The sequence below is a fragment of the Kryptolebias marmoratus genome, linkage group LG1 (assembly GCF_001649575.2).
Source record: "Kryptolebias marmoratus isolate JLee-2015 linkage group LG1, ASM164957v2, whole genome shotgun sequence".
Classification (NCBI taxonomy): Eukaryota; Metazoa; Chordata; class Actinopteri; order Cyprinodontiformes; family Rivulidae; genus Kryptolebias; species Kryptolebias marmoratus.
Window position 1 is genome coordinate 16,936,980 of NC_051430.1, and position 15,064 is coordinate 16,952,043.

The 15,064-nt window shown below is 36.7% G+C and overlaps 1 protein-coding gene across 2 annotated transcripts in view; it reads left to right on the forward strand.

The window, feature by feature from the left end:
- edil3a (EGF-like repeats and discoidin I-like domains 3a) overlaps nucleotides 1-15,064 on the forward strand; it is a 104,149-nt gene that overhangs the window by 62,732 nt on the left and 26,353 nt on the right. For both annotated transcript variants that reach the window (XM_017427914.2, XM_017427913.2), the window contains 4 exons: nucleotides 3,891-4,072; nucleotides 13,440-13,595; nucleotides 14,390-14,534; nucleotides 14,652-14,836. In XM_017427914.2, coding sequence (XP_017283403.1) covers nucleotides 3,891-4,072; nucleotides 13,440-13,595; nucleotides 14,390-14,534; nucleotides 14,652-14,836 — 668 coding nt within the window. The remainder of the gene's footprint in view (nucleotides 1-3,890; nucleotides 4,073-13,439; nucleotides 13,596-14,389; nucleotides 14,535-14,651; nucleotides 14,837-15,064) is intronic.

Below are 15,064 nucleotides of genomic sequence, written 5' to 3' on the forward strand. Positions count from 1 at the left end.
AAATCTTCAGTAAATCTTCAGTTTTGAATTCACGGAAGAAGAATGAAATATATATTTGATAGGAAAAAATGATTGCTCCATAACTTTGTGAGTGTGTAAAATCCTCTCAAATATAAAGATCTTTGAGTTAGACTTTTTTCCAATATCTAAATTTAATAAATGAAAAAAAAAGTATTCATCTTGGAATTTTAATTAAACCTTATGCATTTCAAAGGTTCTGTAGTGGTTTATTTAAAACTACAAAGATCCTATAAAGGTCTTCATTTGTCAGGTTTTAGTTTAAATAGGAATCACTTTTACAAAAACATAAAAGCTGTTTGTCCCTAGCTTAACTTTTCAACAGGACCGACTTAGATTGATCCATCTGAGATTGTAAAATCAGAAGCTTTCTGAACTCAAGCAGGAGGCTGGGGCATCCACATCCACCTACACCAGTCTGAAAGCAGTGAGTCACACACAATGAAGAAGGAAAGGAAAACTTATTTACCTTACTGGAATATATGAACACATCTCTGTCAGTACACACACACACACACACACACACACACACACACACACACACACCCACACACATACATTCTCTTTCCTCCAGCCTCCAGTCGATCCTCCCTGGACTCTCCTCAGACATTACTCAATGTCTCCTTGGCTCCCTGTTGACTCGAGCCCCACAGTTTTAGCAGCTGGATGAGTTGTGCTAAGGTTGTTTTCATTGTTCTTTCTCTCCTGTCTCTTGGCTTTCTTGCGTGGTGCAAGCCTTCTCAGAGCTCTCAGCACTGCCAGTTTTATTGTCTCTTGGTACGTGTGTGCCTATTCTATCTGTTTGTAAGCACTGGGTTTGAAATGCGTAGGCGTTTTGTTAAAATGTTGAAGGATGCATCATAGCGTTCAGGTGGTTATTGCTTCAGGCTTCCCCTAAAGGCTGGTTTTGCATGGACACAGTTCAGCTACAGTTTGCAGTTTAGTCAGTTTGAGCCATCTGTGGCGCTGACTAAAGTCTGAGCGTGACATACTTTTCATTCTTCAGGGACACTTTGAAGCTCTCTCTGCTTTTCCCTCTTCATGGTTTTACACACATCTGTTTAATCATTTGTGAACAGACACATTAGTGGGACTCGTAATGTGGGTAATTTGTTTTTTTTCCAGATACACACCAGTTCACACATAGGAATGTCAAAGTTTGCAGCCTAATTTTAATTACTTCATTCAAGAAAGGTAGTTTGAAGTGGGGTTCTATGGAATGGTTGTAAATAATCATTATCTTACCTGCTGCAGGTACCTCAGTGAATAAATTAAATCAGTTCTGAGCAGATTGATGCACTAATAGCTAGTCTAAATGGGGCCAAGACCAAAGTGGATAGCTGCTATCTTGCAAACTTTATTTTGCATTATGCAGTTAATTACATAGAATTCTATGGTTATTTGAAAGCATGAATGGTGACAGCATCAGCTAGCTGAAGCATTTCCAGTGCACCTAAGGCACTTCAGGCAGGGATGTCAGAATAACTGTGAAATGTAAAATTGTTTGCAATGTAATGCTTTATATATTTAACATTTGCACAACCCGCTATGAACTTTTTGAGATTGCAATTGTTTTAAAATGTCAGCAATCCATTTTGATCATGGCTCCACTCAGACCAGCTGCTAGCTTTTCAATCTGGTCAGAACAAAAAGATTTTTTCCAAACTGAGGCCGTTCAAAGAGCTATCTAAAGCAGGTAAAGTATTATCTGTTAATCACCTTTTCAAACATTCCCACTTTAAAACATTTCATTTATCCCTTTTCTCATTAGAAAGAAATACTCAAGAGAGAATTCAAGGAAACCTTCCAACTTCATTTTCTTTCTGAACACAATACAGTGGTGTATCACTGAGATTAAATACAGGATACTTGATCACTAGAAGTGTGCTCCGAGAGCTCAGAGACCAGCACTGGGTTTTTTAGTGTTAGCAGCCCAAGTCTCCTCCCTCGTATTTCTTTTGCATAAATTTCCTCATGAAAAAATGTCTTCCAAACGTCCTCTCCTTGGTAAATATTTTCTTTGCTGTAATTCTGAAATGTGTTTCCATTTAGAAAAAATAAAAATTAGAAGACCAAAACAAACACACAACATGGTTTCTTCACCGTTTTAATGTAATAAAAAAGTTGTCCAAAATAAATTCCATTTTTTTTTCATAGTTAAAATTTATTTTTCAGCTTTACTTCCATGCCCTTTGGCACTAATGAAAAATGAAAACAGATTCATTGTAGCCTTTATACAACTTGTCAGAACATCCATTGAGCACTTAATAATGCTCAGTAATGATGTGTCTTTAGAAAATATAAGCTATCCAACGACCATTAGCTCTTTCCTGGTAACTCTTTTAAAAGAAAGTATCCTCAGCATCATTTGGTTTTAATGATAATCTATTTATGGATTCAATTTATTTGAATTAATGCTAACATTTCAGTGGTAAAAGTGACATGGTTGTGAAGAAGGCAGTAGATGTAAGGGTGGTTGTTTTATTCAGCAATCATTTTCAATTCATCATTTGAAAATGAAAAAGAAGCTCTCCTCAGCTAAAATCATTTGCATTTATGTCAACTATTTTCTTGACTTAAATACTAATTAAAACCTAAGCGTCTCACTGAAGATGCAGCCAAGCCTCAGCAAAGCTTTGAGGCTAGGGGCTGCATTGGAGGCCAGAAGAAGTGGCGTGAGTGGAGCATGTCTGTGACATAGAAACGATTTTCAATGTAAATCCAGTCTCTATCCATCTTTTAGTGAGAATATTGCATATTAAAGAAAAAGGTTTGCATGATGGGGCATTGAGTGGAGACATTTTTTGTTCTAACAGTTTGTTCAGGCTGAAGGATTCTTGAGGAACTTTATACATACCTTATTAAATTTTAATGCCAATGTGCTGTAGCTGTTTCATATCACACTTCAACCGTCGCTGAACAGCAGGGAGCCGTATCATTGCTCTTCCATCATGATGCCTTTGCACAAGCTCAGTTATCTTGTAAAAACAAAGCTATACAGTTTACAAATGTAATATATTTTAGTGAACGTGAGGAGAACTAGAGGAATCTCAGAATCCCTCATATGTTTTGAGGGAAAACTGTGAAAAAGGTAGTAAATGTTATGTGTAAATGAGCAGCTTTTAACATTCAGTTTTATCTAATAAATTTGAATGTGAAACTTTATTTTTACATGCCCCAGTTCCTTCTACAAGCATATTGTCTTTCAGGTGTTTTCTATTATTATCTTGCCAAATGTTTTCTAATTTTTTTTTTATTTTTTTATGGAGGCCAAAGAAAGGTGCGTGTTTTGCAGAGCAAGTGTTTTTTTATTGGATCAACCTTGCAAGAATGCCTTTTACCTCAGGTATATTTCTTAAAATGCATTTGCTATGCCTGGACATACCAATTAGGATTAAGTGGCAAAACAAACCGCTTAAAGACACAACAGTGCTTTTCTCAGAAGATAATGCTGTCTTAGCTGCTCACTTGAATTCTGCAGCAGTGAAGGTATTTGAAGTTGTTACAAGGCCTGCTGACTCTGGGGTTAACGCTGGCCAGCAGTGACTACAGCTACTGAGGAGGAAGCCTAAGGGTTCTGTTTTTGATAGAAAAAAAATGAAGGCAAAAGCTTCAAATAAGTCAGTCTAATGTGAGCAGTATGAATGCAGAGAGGAGTCTACTTATTGACGGGTTTGACCTAAATGGATCTACTGTACTGATCACATTGGGAACCTTTATGTTTGTTATATGAAAACAGGAAAGAGTAAGATTTTTGACCCTACATCTGCAATATTGTGATATTTCTGGAATTCTAGGTGCAGTTGCTGACATTTTTTCCGCCTCAGTTTTTTTTTGAAAGGTTCATCTGTCTTTTCCCTCTCTTTTCTCAGAATGCTCCGGACCACTGGGCATGGAGGGCGGTATCATCTCCAACCAACAGATCACAGCCTCCTCCACCCACCGCGCTCTGTTCGGCTTGCAGAAATGGTACCCGTACTTTGCACGCCTTAACAAGAAGGGCCTGGTCAATGCCTGGACTGCTGCCGAAAACGACAGATGGCCGTGGATCCAGGTAAAGCACTGTCACAGGACAGGCGACATGCAAAGCTGGGCCACAGCCGGATAAAACTAAATTAAGACACAGGTGCAGCCTTAATTACTGGTAACCCCTTGCTGTTTCCATCTTGAAATAGTAAAATTTAACCAGTGTTTTTAGATTTCCGTGTTTGTAGCATCACTTGTCTGTAGGTGAGGATTAGGAGGAGGATTGTGCTTCAGATTTAACTCACAAGGTTAAATACAGATATGCTACATTTGATGGCAAATTGCAAATGGAAACCTTTAGATTAAAAAGATCTCTGAAAAGGGCAAGTTTAATGCTAGAACAGACTCAAATGTTGGTGTGAAAAATAAATTAATGCTTTTATCAGGACCTAACCTGTCTCAATTAGTGCTGACGCTTTTTTTTTTTTTTTTTTGCTTTTCAGTTAGCTTATTGCTTGTTTTAATGTTTATTTTGCATAAGAAATTTTACTCTATACACTTGTACTGGTTTTATCAATCGCTGCCAAAGGTAAAAAAGTAAATATTTTTTTTTGCCCATGTCTGTGTGTGTGAGCATGTGTATACATTTGTGTTAGCAAAGTACAACATGAAGCAGTGTATAGGTTTTAATGAAACTCTTATAAAGTAATAATTTAATGTAACTCTACAAGAGATTAACTTTTGAAATGAACCTTTTTCAGTATGTCCGCCACCACAACAAAGCAGCCTTATCAAACATAAAAATGGCTGTATTGAGATAAATATTTGGTGAGTAGTAGCTGACCATCCTCCCCAATATTTACTCCAAGCACGATACATTGTTTATAAATTTGGCATTACCTTTTAATCAACTTTGTCTGTCTTTTCACACAAACTACTGGACAGGCTATAAGAAACCTTCAGAAAGTAATAAATTGTTGTGCATGTGAAACTCGTTAATTTTTTGAGTCGATTCAAATTGGCTGTCACAAATAATTAATCTTAGGCAACACAAAAATGACTATTAATCAGTCAGTTTTACAAATATTGAGCTAAACTCGTTGGAGTAGTAGCTGAGACTTATCCTTCAATTATTAACACATCTGGTAAGATCTCACAATATTATATGAGATTGTGCATGATAACATTTAAAAGGTTTTTCCAAAGCAAACTCCATCCATCCTTTCTGAGCACAGAATGAATTTAGTTCTTTGGTATGGTTCTTTGATAGGTGGATGTTGATCTGCATCGCTTTGAGGAATGCTGGGGCTTTAATAGTTAACATGAATGAGATGAGAAAGTGTAAACAGTTGTATATATGCATTTTCTTTGATGCGCTCAGTGGTAAAAGACTTTTTAAGTGCATTATTATTAGCTGGATGGGGTGACAACAATGGTAGCATGCCTCCATAAGTTGGTGTGACAAGCTAAAAAAAACTAAATGCCTTTTCATGTGTGTCACAAAGAACAAATATGATAGCGGTAACATACCATATTCAATTTAGGCACTTCTGCATATAAGGGAGTTTGGAGAGGGGTAAGGGCTACACAGTTCATTAAGTTTTAATCTCCATCAAAAAATGTTTTTTCCTAAAGTAAATGAACATTTTTAAAAAGGCTAATTCTGTTGATGCTAAGGTTTGTACATTAGCAGGAATGTAGGACAATAAAGATTTAATCAACAATTATGTTGTCAGTACTGACTAAAATGTTCATGCAGCCCCACTCAGTAGAATATTAGGTATTACACCGCAGAAGCAGCTTTTACATGTATTATTTTTACAAATTTATATTAGACTGACTTTAGTGAGGTTTCCAAGAAAACTATGGCACAATATTTAAATAATCCGACATATTAATCTGATGTGTTTTTATATGTATAAACTCTGAGGTGCAAATTACTATGCTATCAGAGTCATTTTGATGTTTAATTTTAGTCCCTACTGCAATAGGAACAGCAATTTTCATGTTCAATTCCCTGCTTTTTTTGCCTTTTGTATCATAGAGTGTTTCTATAACCACCTACGGGGCTTTTATCTGAAAACAAGCTCAGAAATGGGAAAAGAAAAGTTTGTGTTTATTTCAGCAAAGCCCTGATACATGAAACTCTCCCTCTCACTCATTGTTAATGTTAACATTCATGCTGTGCCATTAGGCGGTGCTTATTTTCAAAGAGAGACATAAACAGATCGATAAGCTCCGCACATCACATACATTCATTCAGTTCTTGCCAGCTCTGCCCTGATCCTGTGTTTTTGTTTCCTGGAAGACCAAGTATTGTAGATTGCACTACACAAAGCAATGATTTAAGTAAAAATAATGGCACTGCCTTACTCGCAATGGAGACCTGGGTTAAAAAAAGAGTTGTTGTTTTTTATGCTAAGGTAATGGTTACCACATGACTGACTGACTTCATGTACACACAGAACATTTTGTCTTTGTACTAATAAAACTAATACAATTAACAAAGCAGATGGTCCTTTTGTAGAAACCCCCTTCTTCTAAAGTGAATCTTACGCCATGTAATCACAAGTTTAAAATCTTCTGTTATTGCAAAAAAATAAAATATAAAATAAAATAATTGCCAAATTGAATCGACGTGATTATTAAATTAACCAGCTGTGAGTACTTGGATATCTGCATCTCGACTCCACAGAGAAACAAAAGAGGAAAAGAGTGGATAAAAGGTACAAAAAGACCAGAGAACGTCACAAACCTTAGTATCCTTCCACTTATCAAAACTGTCAGTCAGTAAAAACACACTGGGGCTGATGAGATCCGAGTGGCAACCATTACTACGGAGCAGACAGCAGGTAAGCAAGTCATAATGGATCCAGCGGAGAAACTTATTTCCATCAAAAAACAAGAACTATTGCAAATATAAAGTAAACATGAAGTAGGAAGTTTAGATGGATCCAAAAAAAAATACTTAAACCTGAACCTTATGCTTTGACAGAAACAGTACAATGCCCCCCCCCCCTTTTTTTTTTCACTCAAAGTAAGAAAACTTCTTTGCAATTTAAAAAAAAAAGATCTTGTGCAATCTGTTAGCATTCAAAGAATGTGTTGGGAATGACTCTCAGCTACTACCACATCATATTTTGGCTCAGTCTCCATAAAACTGACTGAGCTACAGCCATCTTTGGATCTGCTAAGGTTGATTAGCTATGGTGGCCTTCTTGAGTTGGGTCAGTGTTGTAGATGTACATCCAGTGATTACTTTTTGAGAGTTTTGGTAAAATCCATGCACTGACTCATGAGACATTTTGCTAACAAACACACAAAAACCACACATGCACACACAGACAATTTACGATCACTTATCTTTTATGGTGGCAGGTGACAAAATGTTCTCATGGTTCAGTAATCCACATAGAAAGATATTATATTATCTAGTATTTACATTTAATCAGATACTTTTAAGTGTGTGTGTGTGTTTGTTTGTTTGTCTTTCAGCCTGGTTATGGCTTTTCTTTCTCTTGTATGACTGTGATGATGATGAGTGACGGCAAGCTTTGAAGCGTGCTGTTGTCTGATATGTGATAGAAAGACAGTGAACCATGAAAGAGGCATAATAGAAAAAGCACACTACACTGCGACAGAATGGTGGAGAAACAGGCTGCACGTAGCACGAAAAGAATAGTGAGGCAAGGCAAAAATGAATTTCTAAAAGAAAAAAAAAAGGGTGGGGGTAAAAGAGGAAAGGAAGCCGACATGTGGAAAAGGTGAGGAGAAAGGGACATAAAAAATTCAAGCAGCGTGTTTGACTTTAATGATGCCATGTGGGATGTTGCGCGGGATGCTGCAGGCATTGTGTGTTTCTACAGAGGGCCTGGGTAATTGGGACATGAGTACAGAAGTGTACAGGCATGTCAGTGTTTTAGGATTAAGCTAAAAAGTCAGTGGTGTGTCTGTAGGGTGCAGTGATGTGGCAAGACCACATGTCTGTCATTCGAAACAGGCTAATATTGACAGATGACAATCTTATCACTTTCAATTGGGCTCAGTTTTGTCTTTATATATTTCACCTTTTTCCCTAGTAGATAACCTTAAACCTCTGGATGTCAGCCTCAACAAAGGCATCAATCAAACAAACAAAGCGCCACATTGTTGTAGCAACGTATTACAAAGTCCCAGACAAAACACAGAATATGTGTCTGTGTTTGTTTTAGTTTGCAGGCTTTTAATTTGTCTGTTTGCAGACGATTGTTGCCGTTCACACGCCTATGTACTGTGAGAATGCAAGTTTTCCACAGCCTCACCACATCCAGCTCACAAAATTGCATTTGAACACTCAAGGGAAATATGCTGCCGGTCTCACCAATATCAGCAAGATATTGCTTCAGCCAGCTGCGTTGGAAAAATGAAACAATACAAATCACTTGTGAAGGCTAAGCGGGTCTATTTTAATGGAAGTTACATAGTTAATGACATAATGGTTGGATGCAGATCTCCATGAGTTCTGTTGTGTTTGTAGGCACCTACATTCATGTTGCGTTCTGAGTAATTTGGTAACTTAATGCTATTCAAAAAAGCACTGATGGGAGTGGTCTGTTTTGTTGTTAATTTATTTATATTGTGCACGTCTTTGAACACAGACATTGTCAGTTGACCTAATGATCAAAGTAATCTTTTGTAAGTAAAAGTAAATTAAACAAGCAGAGCTTTACTAACAACTTAGACAATGCTACTTTCTCTTACAAGCATGATGGATGATGAGCCTGCAGTCACCACATGCTATGTTGTTTAAAATATTTAACTCGCACTGTTTTGCTCTTATCAGAAGAGATTGTTTATTTAGCTGATTGAACAGACTTGCAATCTGGATCAATTTTGGCATCATGATTGACCAGAGTAGACAGTCGGGAGCACTGCAAATTAGCACCAAGCCATTATTAGATCTGTTTATAATCAAAAGCATGTACTTTACCTACAACACACAACTATGTCTCAACATAAGGAGACCAAGCCAGCATGGTCCTACTAGGCTGCTTCAGTAAAATATTTAAATTGTGCTTTTTATTCAGTAAAAACCAATTTCATGGGGTGTAATTTGATAAATGAGTTCCTTTACACAAGTATCATTAAACAAACTTACCATTTTTACTCAGATGGTAAAAATAAACCAGTGCCTAACTGCATCCTCCTCATTTGGTGAAATGTTTCTTTTCACTCAGAGACAATGGTGATGAAAAGATGAACAATTCCATCCAAGCAACTTCCAGCACAAACCTAACAAGCAAACACCCACACACACACAAAAAAACACACACACTCACACACACAAAAGCTGCAAACAATTTTAGTGTTTCTCTACAATGAGTATTTCTAATAGCATCTCCTTCTGATTTTTCAAACAAAATGAAGCTGTGCTGAAGGGTTGCACAAATCATGCTGCATAATTTATTTACATAATATCCTACTTAAATTTTGCATTCTGATAGAAGAACTCCCAGTAATACATATGCAACAGGACGCATCTCAACAATCAGTGTGTCCGGGCCCTTCATGCATCTCTTCAATAATTCCCAACAGAAGCCTTTTTTTTTATACCAAAACAGTGTTTGTGCTGGTCACAAATCAGCTGCAAATCAATCTATTCCAGAAAGAGTAAATCCTTTTTTTTTCTGTCTGCTGTGAGCTCTTCCTCTTTCGTTCCAGTGTGACAGTCAATATTAAAATACTCTGTGGTTCATTGTGGCTGAACTGTGACCCTAAAAAGAGGTTTTGGTCTCACAATTTATTTCACAGTTGTAGGATGACAGTAACTAAATAAAGCCTTTTGGACATGCAGGTCTAGGGATTTTTCGTATGCCTATGCCTTACTGCACATACACACAGCACTTTGAGCAATAACCTAATTTGTACTGTGTGTAATTTATCTACACAAATTTGATAAGGCAGTTGTGGCTGTGCTGTCAGAGCAGGTTGTTCCTCTTTCTTGCTCCTATACACTGGGAAAAAAAATGTCCTTGAACGCAGACTGAAGATAAACCTGCTGCTAGAGGCAGGACATGTGCGTTTCATCACCACTGAGAGCATGTGTGCATAAATGAGTATATCAGAAACACCATAATATTAATTGAGAATCAACTAAACTGTATATCAGTAACAGTTTTCCTGTTAAACATTTTTTTAAAAATCTATGTTGCTTTTAGGTCTAGGCTTTTTGTTTGTGCCATTAATAACATGCTTGAGCTTTTGTAATGACCCTGTGTCAAAATACACTGATTAAATGCTTGCATATCACTGGTGATGGCTGCTATTGTGACTCTGTCAAGATTGCTTTTGCTCTTGGCTGTTGACGATCATTTTTTGTTGAGATGCCACTATTACAGCATTTTTTTTTTTCAATATTTTCTTATGGAGAGTTATAATCATGTTTGTAATGCAGGCCATGAGCTTTTCCTTCTCCTTTTTCTTCTTCATAAAAAAGAAGGAATGAAACGACAAAATATTGACAAATATTGTTTTTTTTTTTTTTGTTATTTTAAAGCAACACCAAGGAGGCAGTTGTGGCTTTTTAAATACATTTGCTCTCATGCATTTTTACACCACAGTGCCACAGGTCTTCTAGGTAGTTTCAAGGACAATCTAATTATTGGAATGATGTTGCAGATCCCTCTGCAGTTGTAATGTTGGTATGTAATCATCAGAGGGCATGTTTTTATGCTTTTTATACTCTTGACCTTTCCATGTCTGTTTTTGTGTGTGGGTGAAGTCTTGCATCTTAGTTTGATTGCTGTGCATATGGAAATTAATTGTGGTCTAACAACAAATGGAAGCTCAGGCACTCATAGGTCAGACACTCTTTTGTACCAGAAGCCTGTTTTTGTAGGAATAAATATTTATCCTGTTAACAACAAGCTGTTGGAGATCAGAAGAGCCCTTAATGGAAACTATGAAAAAAAAAATTGATGCTCTGCATTGTTTAGCAAAAGACTTCAGCTTCTAATATGACGTAAGTAAACCAATCACCTACAGCAACAGAATAGTTTTATTCCTTCAAGTGCTGGATCTGAAATTTTAAATTAATCCTGTATTTAATTTTGTTTTTGTAGCTATTAATCTAGCTCACTCCAAACTTAATAAATGTTTTTGTTTTCTGCTGCATCCCTTCTTTCTAAATAAATTGTCTGACATGTTTGCACATGACCTTAAGAATGTGGTCATTGATTTTGCATTAACAAATATCAGTTCAGATGAAATTAGAGGGTGTTCAAAAGTGTGTTTGCTGCTTTGAGAAGACTGTGGACTACAGCCAAACACAGGATCAGTCTCAGGATGGTGCAAATGCTTTCCACACTGAACGTTACACACTGAAGGCAAAACAAGATGATTCATACTGTGCAAACAACAGGGATTTTCTTTTAAAACTTTGGGATCAGAAATCATTTCATGCAGAATTTCTTTTGTTTAGAGGCTGCTTTTATTCATCGAAATATGCACGCAGAGATATTGTGTGCATATTTGGGGTAAAGAAGGGAAAGTTGAAATGGTGAAAGGGTAAAAGTTCATCCCAAACTGCTACGCAGCGTTACTTTTCTTTGCCTTTGTGTCTCCAGCAAAATGTGCTGATCTTCTTTAACAAAATACACTAGTGTATAATGCATATTTATATTCAACAGTGAAATAACACCAGTCTTTGTCAAAACATCCACTGTTTCATTAAGTTTATTATTATATTAGAATTAATTATTTTTATTTATTTAATTCTTTAACAAAATTTTTCAAATGTAATCATTAGATATGTTACTTTAACTCTTAGATTCAATCTGTTTATAGATGGCTGGTCTCATCAAGAACAACTGGTTTAAGGGGGCTTATGCATATCTGCTAAGCACTAAATTTGCTGTGGTCTTTCCTGTGTTTCTCAGAGTCATTAAAAAAAAGCCTTTGTGCATTTCAAGTGCTGCAGTGTAATTGTCTGTTTCCTCCTAAATGATATTCATACCTGTACGTCTGCAGCCAAACGTCCACACAGCTTCACTTAAACAAGAAAATATATCTCAATTAGCTCTGAAGTGACAGAGGTGTTTTTCTGAGTGGTCATTAAACATGTGAAGGATCACCAACAATTAGCCCAGCAGTGGCCTTTTTAGTGACAAGGCTTTTAATTAGTGCAAGAAGGGCTCGTCTCTATGGAGAAAATTGTGAAGAGCAAAGAAATGCTGTGAATGTGAAAGTAAGGGTCACTGCAGCTTTGAGGCTCTAAAAGGGGTCCCTGTGGGTAATTAAAATGAAATGCTGGTTTAAGGATGTATCAAAAAATTGGGCTTTTCTCTGCAAACTGAATTTAATCCAATAAATAAATACTTATATATTTGTTAATGTGTTAGACAAAGTTTGTTAAACAGGATTTATTTTTTTGTTGTTGATGTTTTTGCTCATTTTTTCCTAGAGCCAAAACTTTTTTTATTATCCTTAAGAAACAGCATCATAAAAATCATTTTTTTCCTAGCCATGGTCATCAACAAAATTTGCTCAAGGACCAACATTTCTTCTAAGCAGGCAGCGTTTAGCCGACCTTGAATTAGTTGTGTTTGTGCTAACTTTGCCTGGTCTGTGTCATTTATTTCATTTTTTTTTCTTTTTCCCATAAATAGATAGAATTTCCTGCTTGATGCTTCCTTCTAATGATTTTTTTAAAAACAAAATATTTTGTATTTTGTACTTAGAGGACCAAAAAGTCCAATGCTGTCAGCATTAATAAATTTGGTCTGTCTGCATCTTAAGATTGTGTATTATATGAAACATAACTTATTCTTTTGGGGATATGTGTTTAATTGCTTTAATTTGTGTATTTACTTTTTATTGAGTGTTGTCGTTCTAACTCTGTGTTTTTAACTAAATTTATTACTTTGATTTGCACTTTATACACAATATCGCTGATTCTAACTGTCTAAGGACTGCTGTTAAAATAAAATATATATTTTTTTTTAGTGAATTTAAAAAGTTTTTTTTGTATTCTCTATTTTGGTATATGTAAAACAAAGTCCAATCTACTTTGTCAAAATAAGCCATCTGTGTAAAACCTTAAATTTATGTGTACATAAAATAAATACCCGATGCAGTGTTTCCCAAATGGGATCATTAATCATTTCCGTCTATCTTAGCTCCCTTTTTTTCGTCTTGGGTCACCAAGTTCCTCCACATTGGCACCATATTGACAGTTTGCAAATTGTGGATATACTAGTTGAGGTGCATGAAGATTGATTAAATGTTCCTTTTGACCTCCGATTTTCTGAATGAGATGGATGACCCTGACAGAAAAGATAAAGTGGGGCGATTTGACCCTATGAGAAGCATGCTCACACTGTTCATGACCACAGACAGACATTTAATGTACTCTTTGTGTGTCAAAAAATTATTATGGAATTTTGTAATATTTGCATTTTCTGTTCGGTCTCCTTCAGATAAACCTGCTGAGGAGGATGAGGGTCACGGGCCTAATTACCCAGGGTGCAAAACGTATCGGCAGCCCAGAGTATGTCAAGTCTTACAAAGTGGCATACAGCGACGATGGGAAGACCTGGAGAACATACAAAGTCAAGGGCAAAGAGGAAGACATGGTGAGACACACAGACACATCCACTGTCACTCATTCTTCCTACTCTATAATACATAGAGAAGGGTACAGACTGGGCCACATGCACTCTCAGAGACTAGATACTGCACTCATTCAAGGACGAGGTGGAGGACATGATGAGATGGCTTTTTAATTAGCTAGCACACACCGGGCTCGTCCTGCTGCCCTTTACCCCTCTTCACTTTTATGACTTTTAGATTGAATTTTTATACTATTTGGGAATGAACAGCCACCAAATAGGGGACACAGCATTCTATCATTCCTGACAGCAAACCACTGTTGTTATGTTTGGCCGAGTTACAAAATACTCAAATCTCTAAATGTCCTAAATGTTTACAACATGTGACAATGTTGATCTGTCCTTGAGGTTCATGTCATTTAATCTTTTTGATGTCTTTTTTTTTTTTTTCTTATTGTTGCTATTCAAGATATTATTTTTTAAAAAATATTATATGTCTGTTTTTCTTTCAAATGAGAAAGTTTGTCATACTGTTTTTTATCACTGGTTTATAAGTGTACAGAAAGTATTGCTGTATAACGGGGGCACTAATCTAAAGCACACCATTGTTCTTATAAATTATTTGGCTCAAATGGTGTAGAAAATCGCTGATATCTTTTCCACTGTAATTCTAGCTCATTGACCTTGAATGACAGCAATTTGTTGGCTGTGGAGTAGACACTAGAGACAGCGGTGGATAGTCGGTCATATTATAGCAAAGTGATTTGTTTCACTATTCTCCCCGCCTCCATCTAAAGTTATTTCATCCTGTTCAACAGATTTTCAGAGGAAACGTTGATAACAACGCTCCATCGGCCAACTCTTTCACACCTCCTATTGAAGCCCAGTATGTGCGCATTTACCCCCAAGTCTGCAGGAGGCACTGCACCTTACGGATGGAGCTCCTCGGCTGTGAGCTGACAGGTGAGTGAATGTTATTACTCCAAATAAATAGTTGCATTATGGTGCTTAGTACTTTTTTGGGGGGGTTGTGCAGTTCAAAAAGGTTCAAACAAGTTAGTCTCTTTTTGTTGCTGCAAGGCTGTTCTGAACCACTGGGGATGAAGTCAGGACATATCCAGGACTACCAGGTCACCGCCTCCAGCATCTTCAGGACACTCAACATGGACATGTTCACTTGGGAGCCTGGGAAAGCCCGTTTGGACAAACAGGGCAAGGTCAATGCTTGGACAGCTGGACGCAGTGATCAGTCACAGTGGCTACAGGTAAGCTATAAGCTGAGTTTAATCTGCTGTCTCTTCTTCTACTGTACAGAAAAATCTATTTATTAGTAGGGAAATAGGTTTGTGCAGAAAGCTGACTTACACTCTGCGGAAACTCCGTTTCATTATAAACTATTTAAATATGCATACATTGTCAGTTGCAAGTAAAATTAAATGTTAAAATTCTCCTTTTGTTCGCTAGCTCTCAGCATAATTTTTAGAATCTGTCAA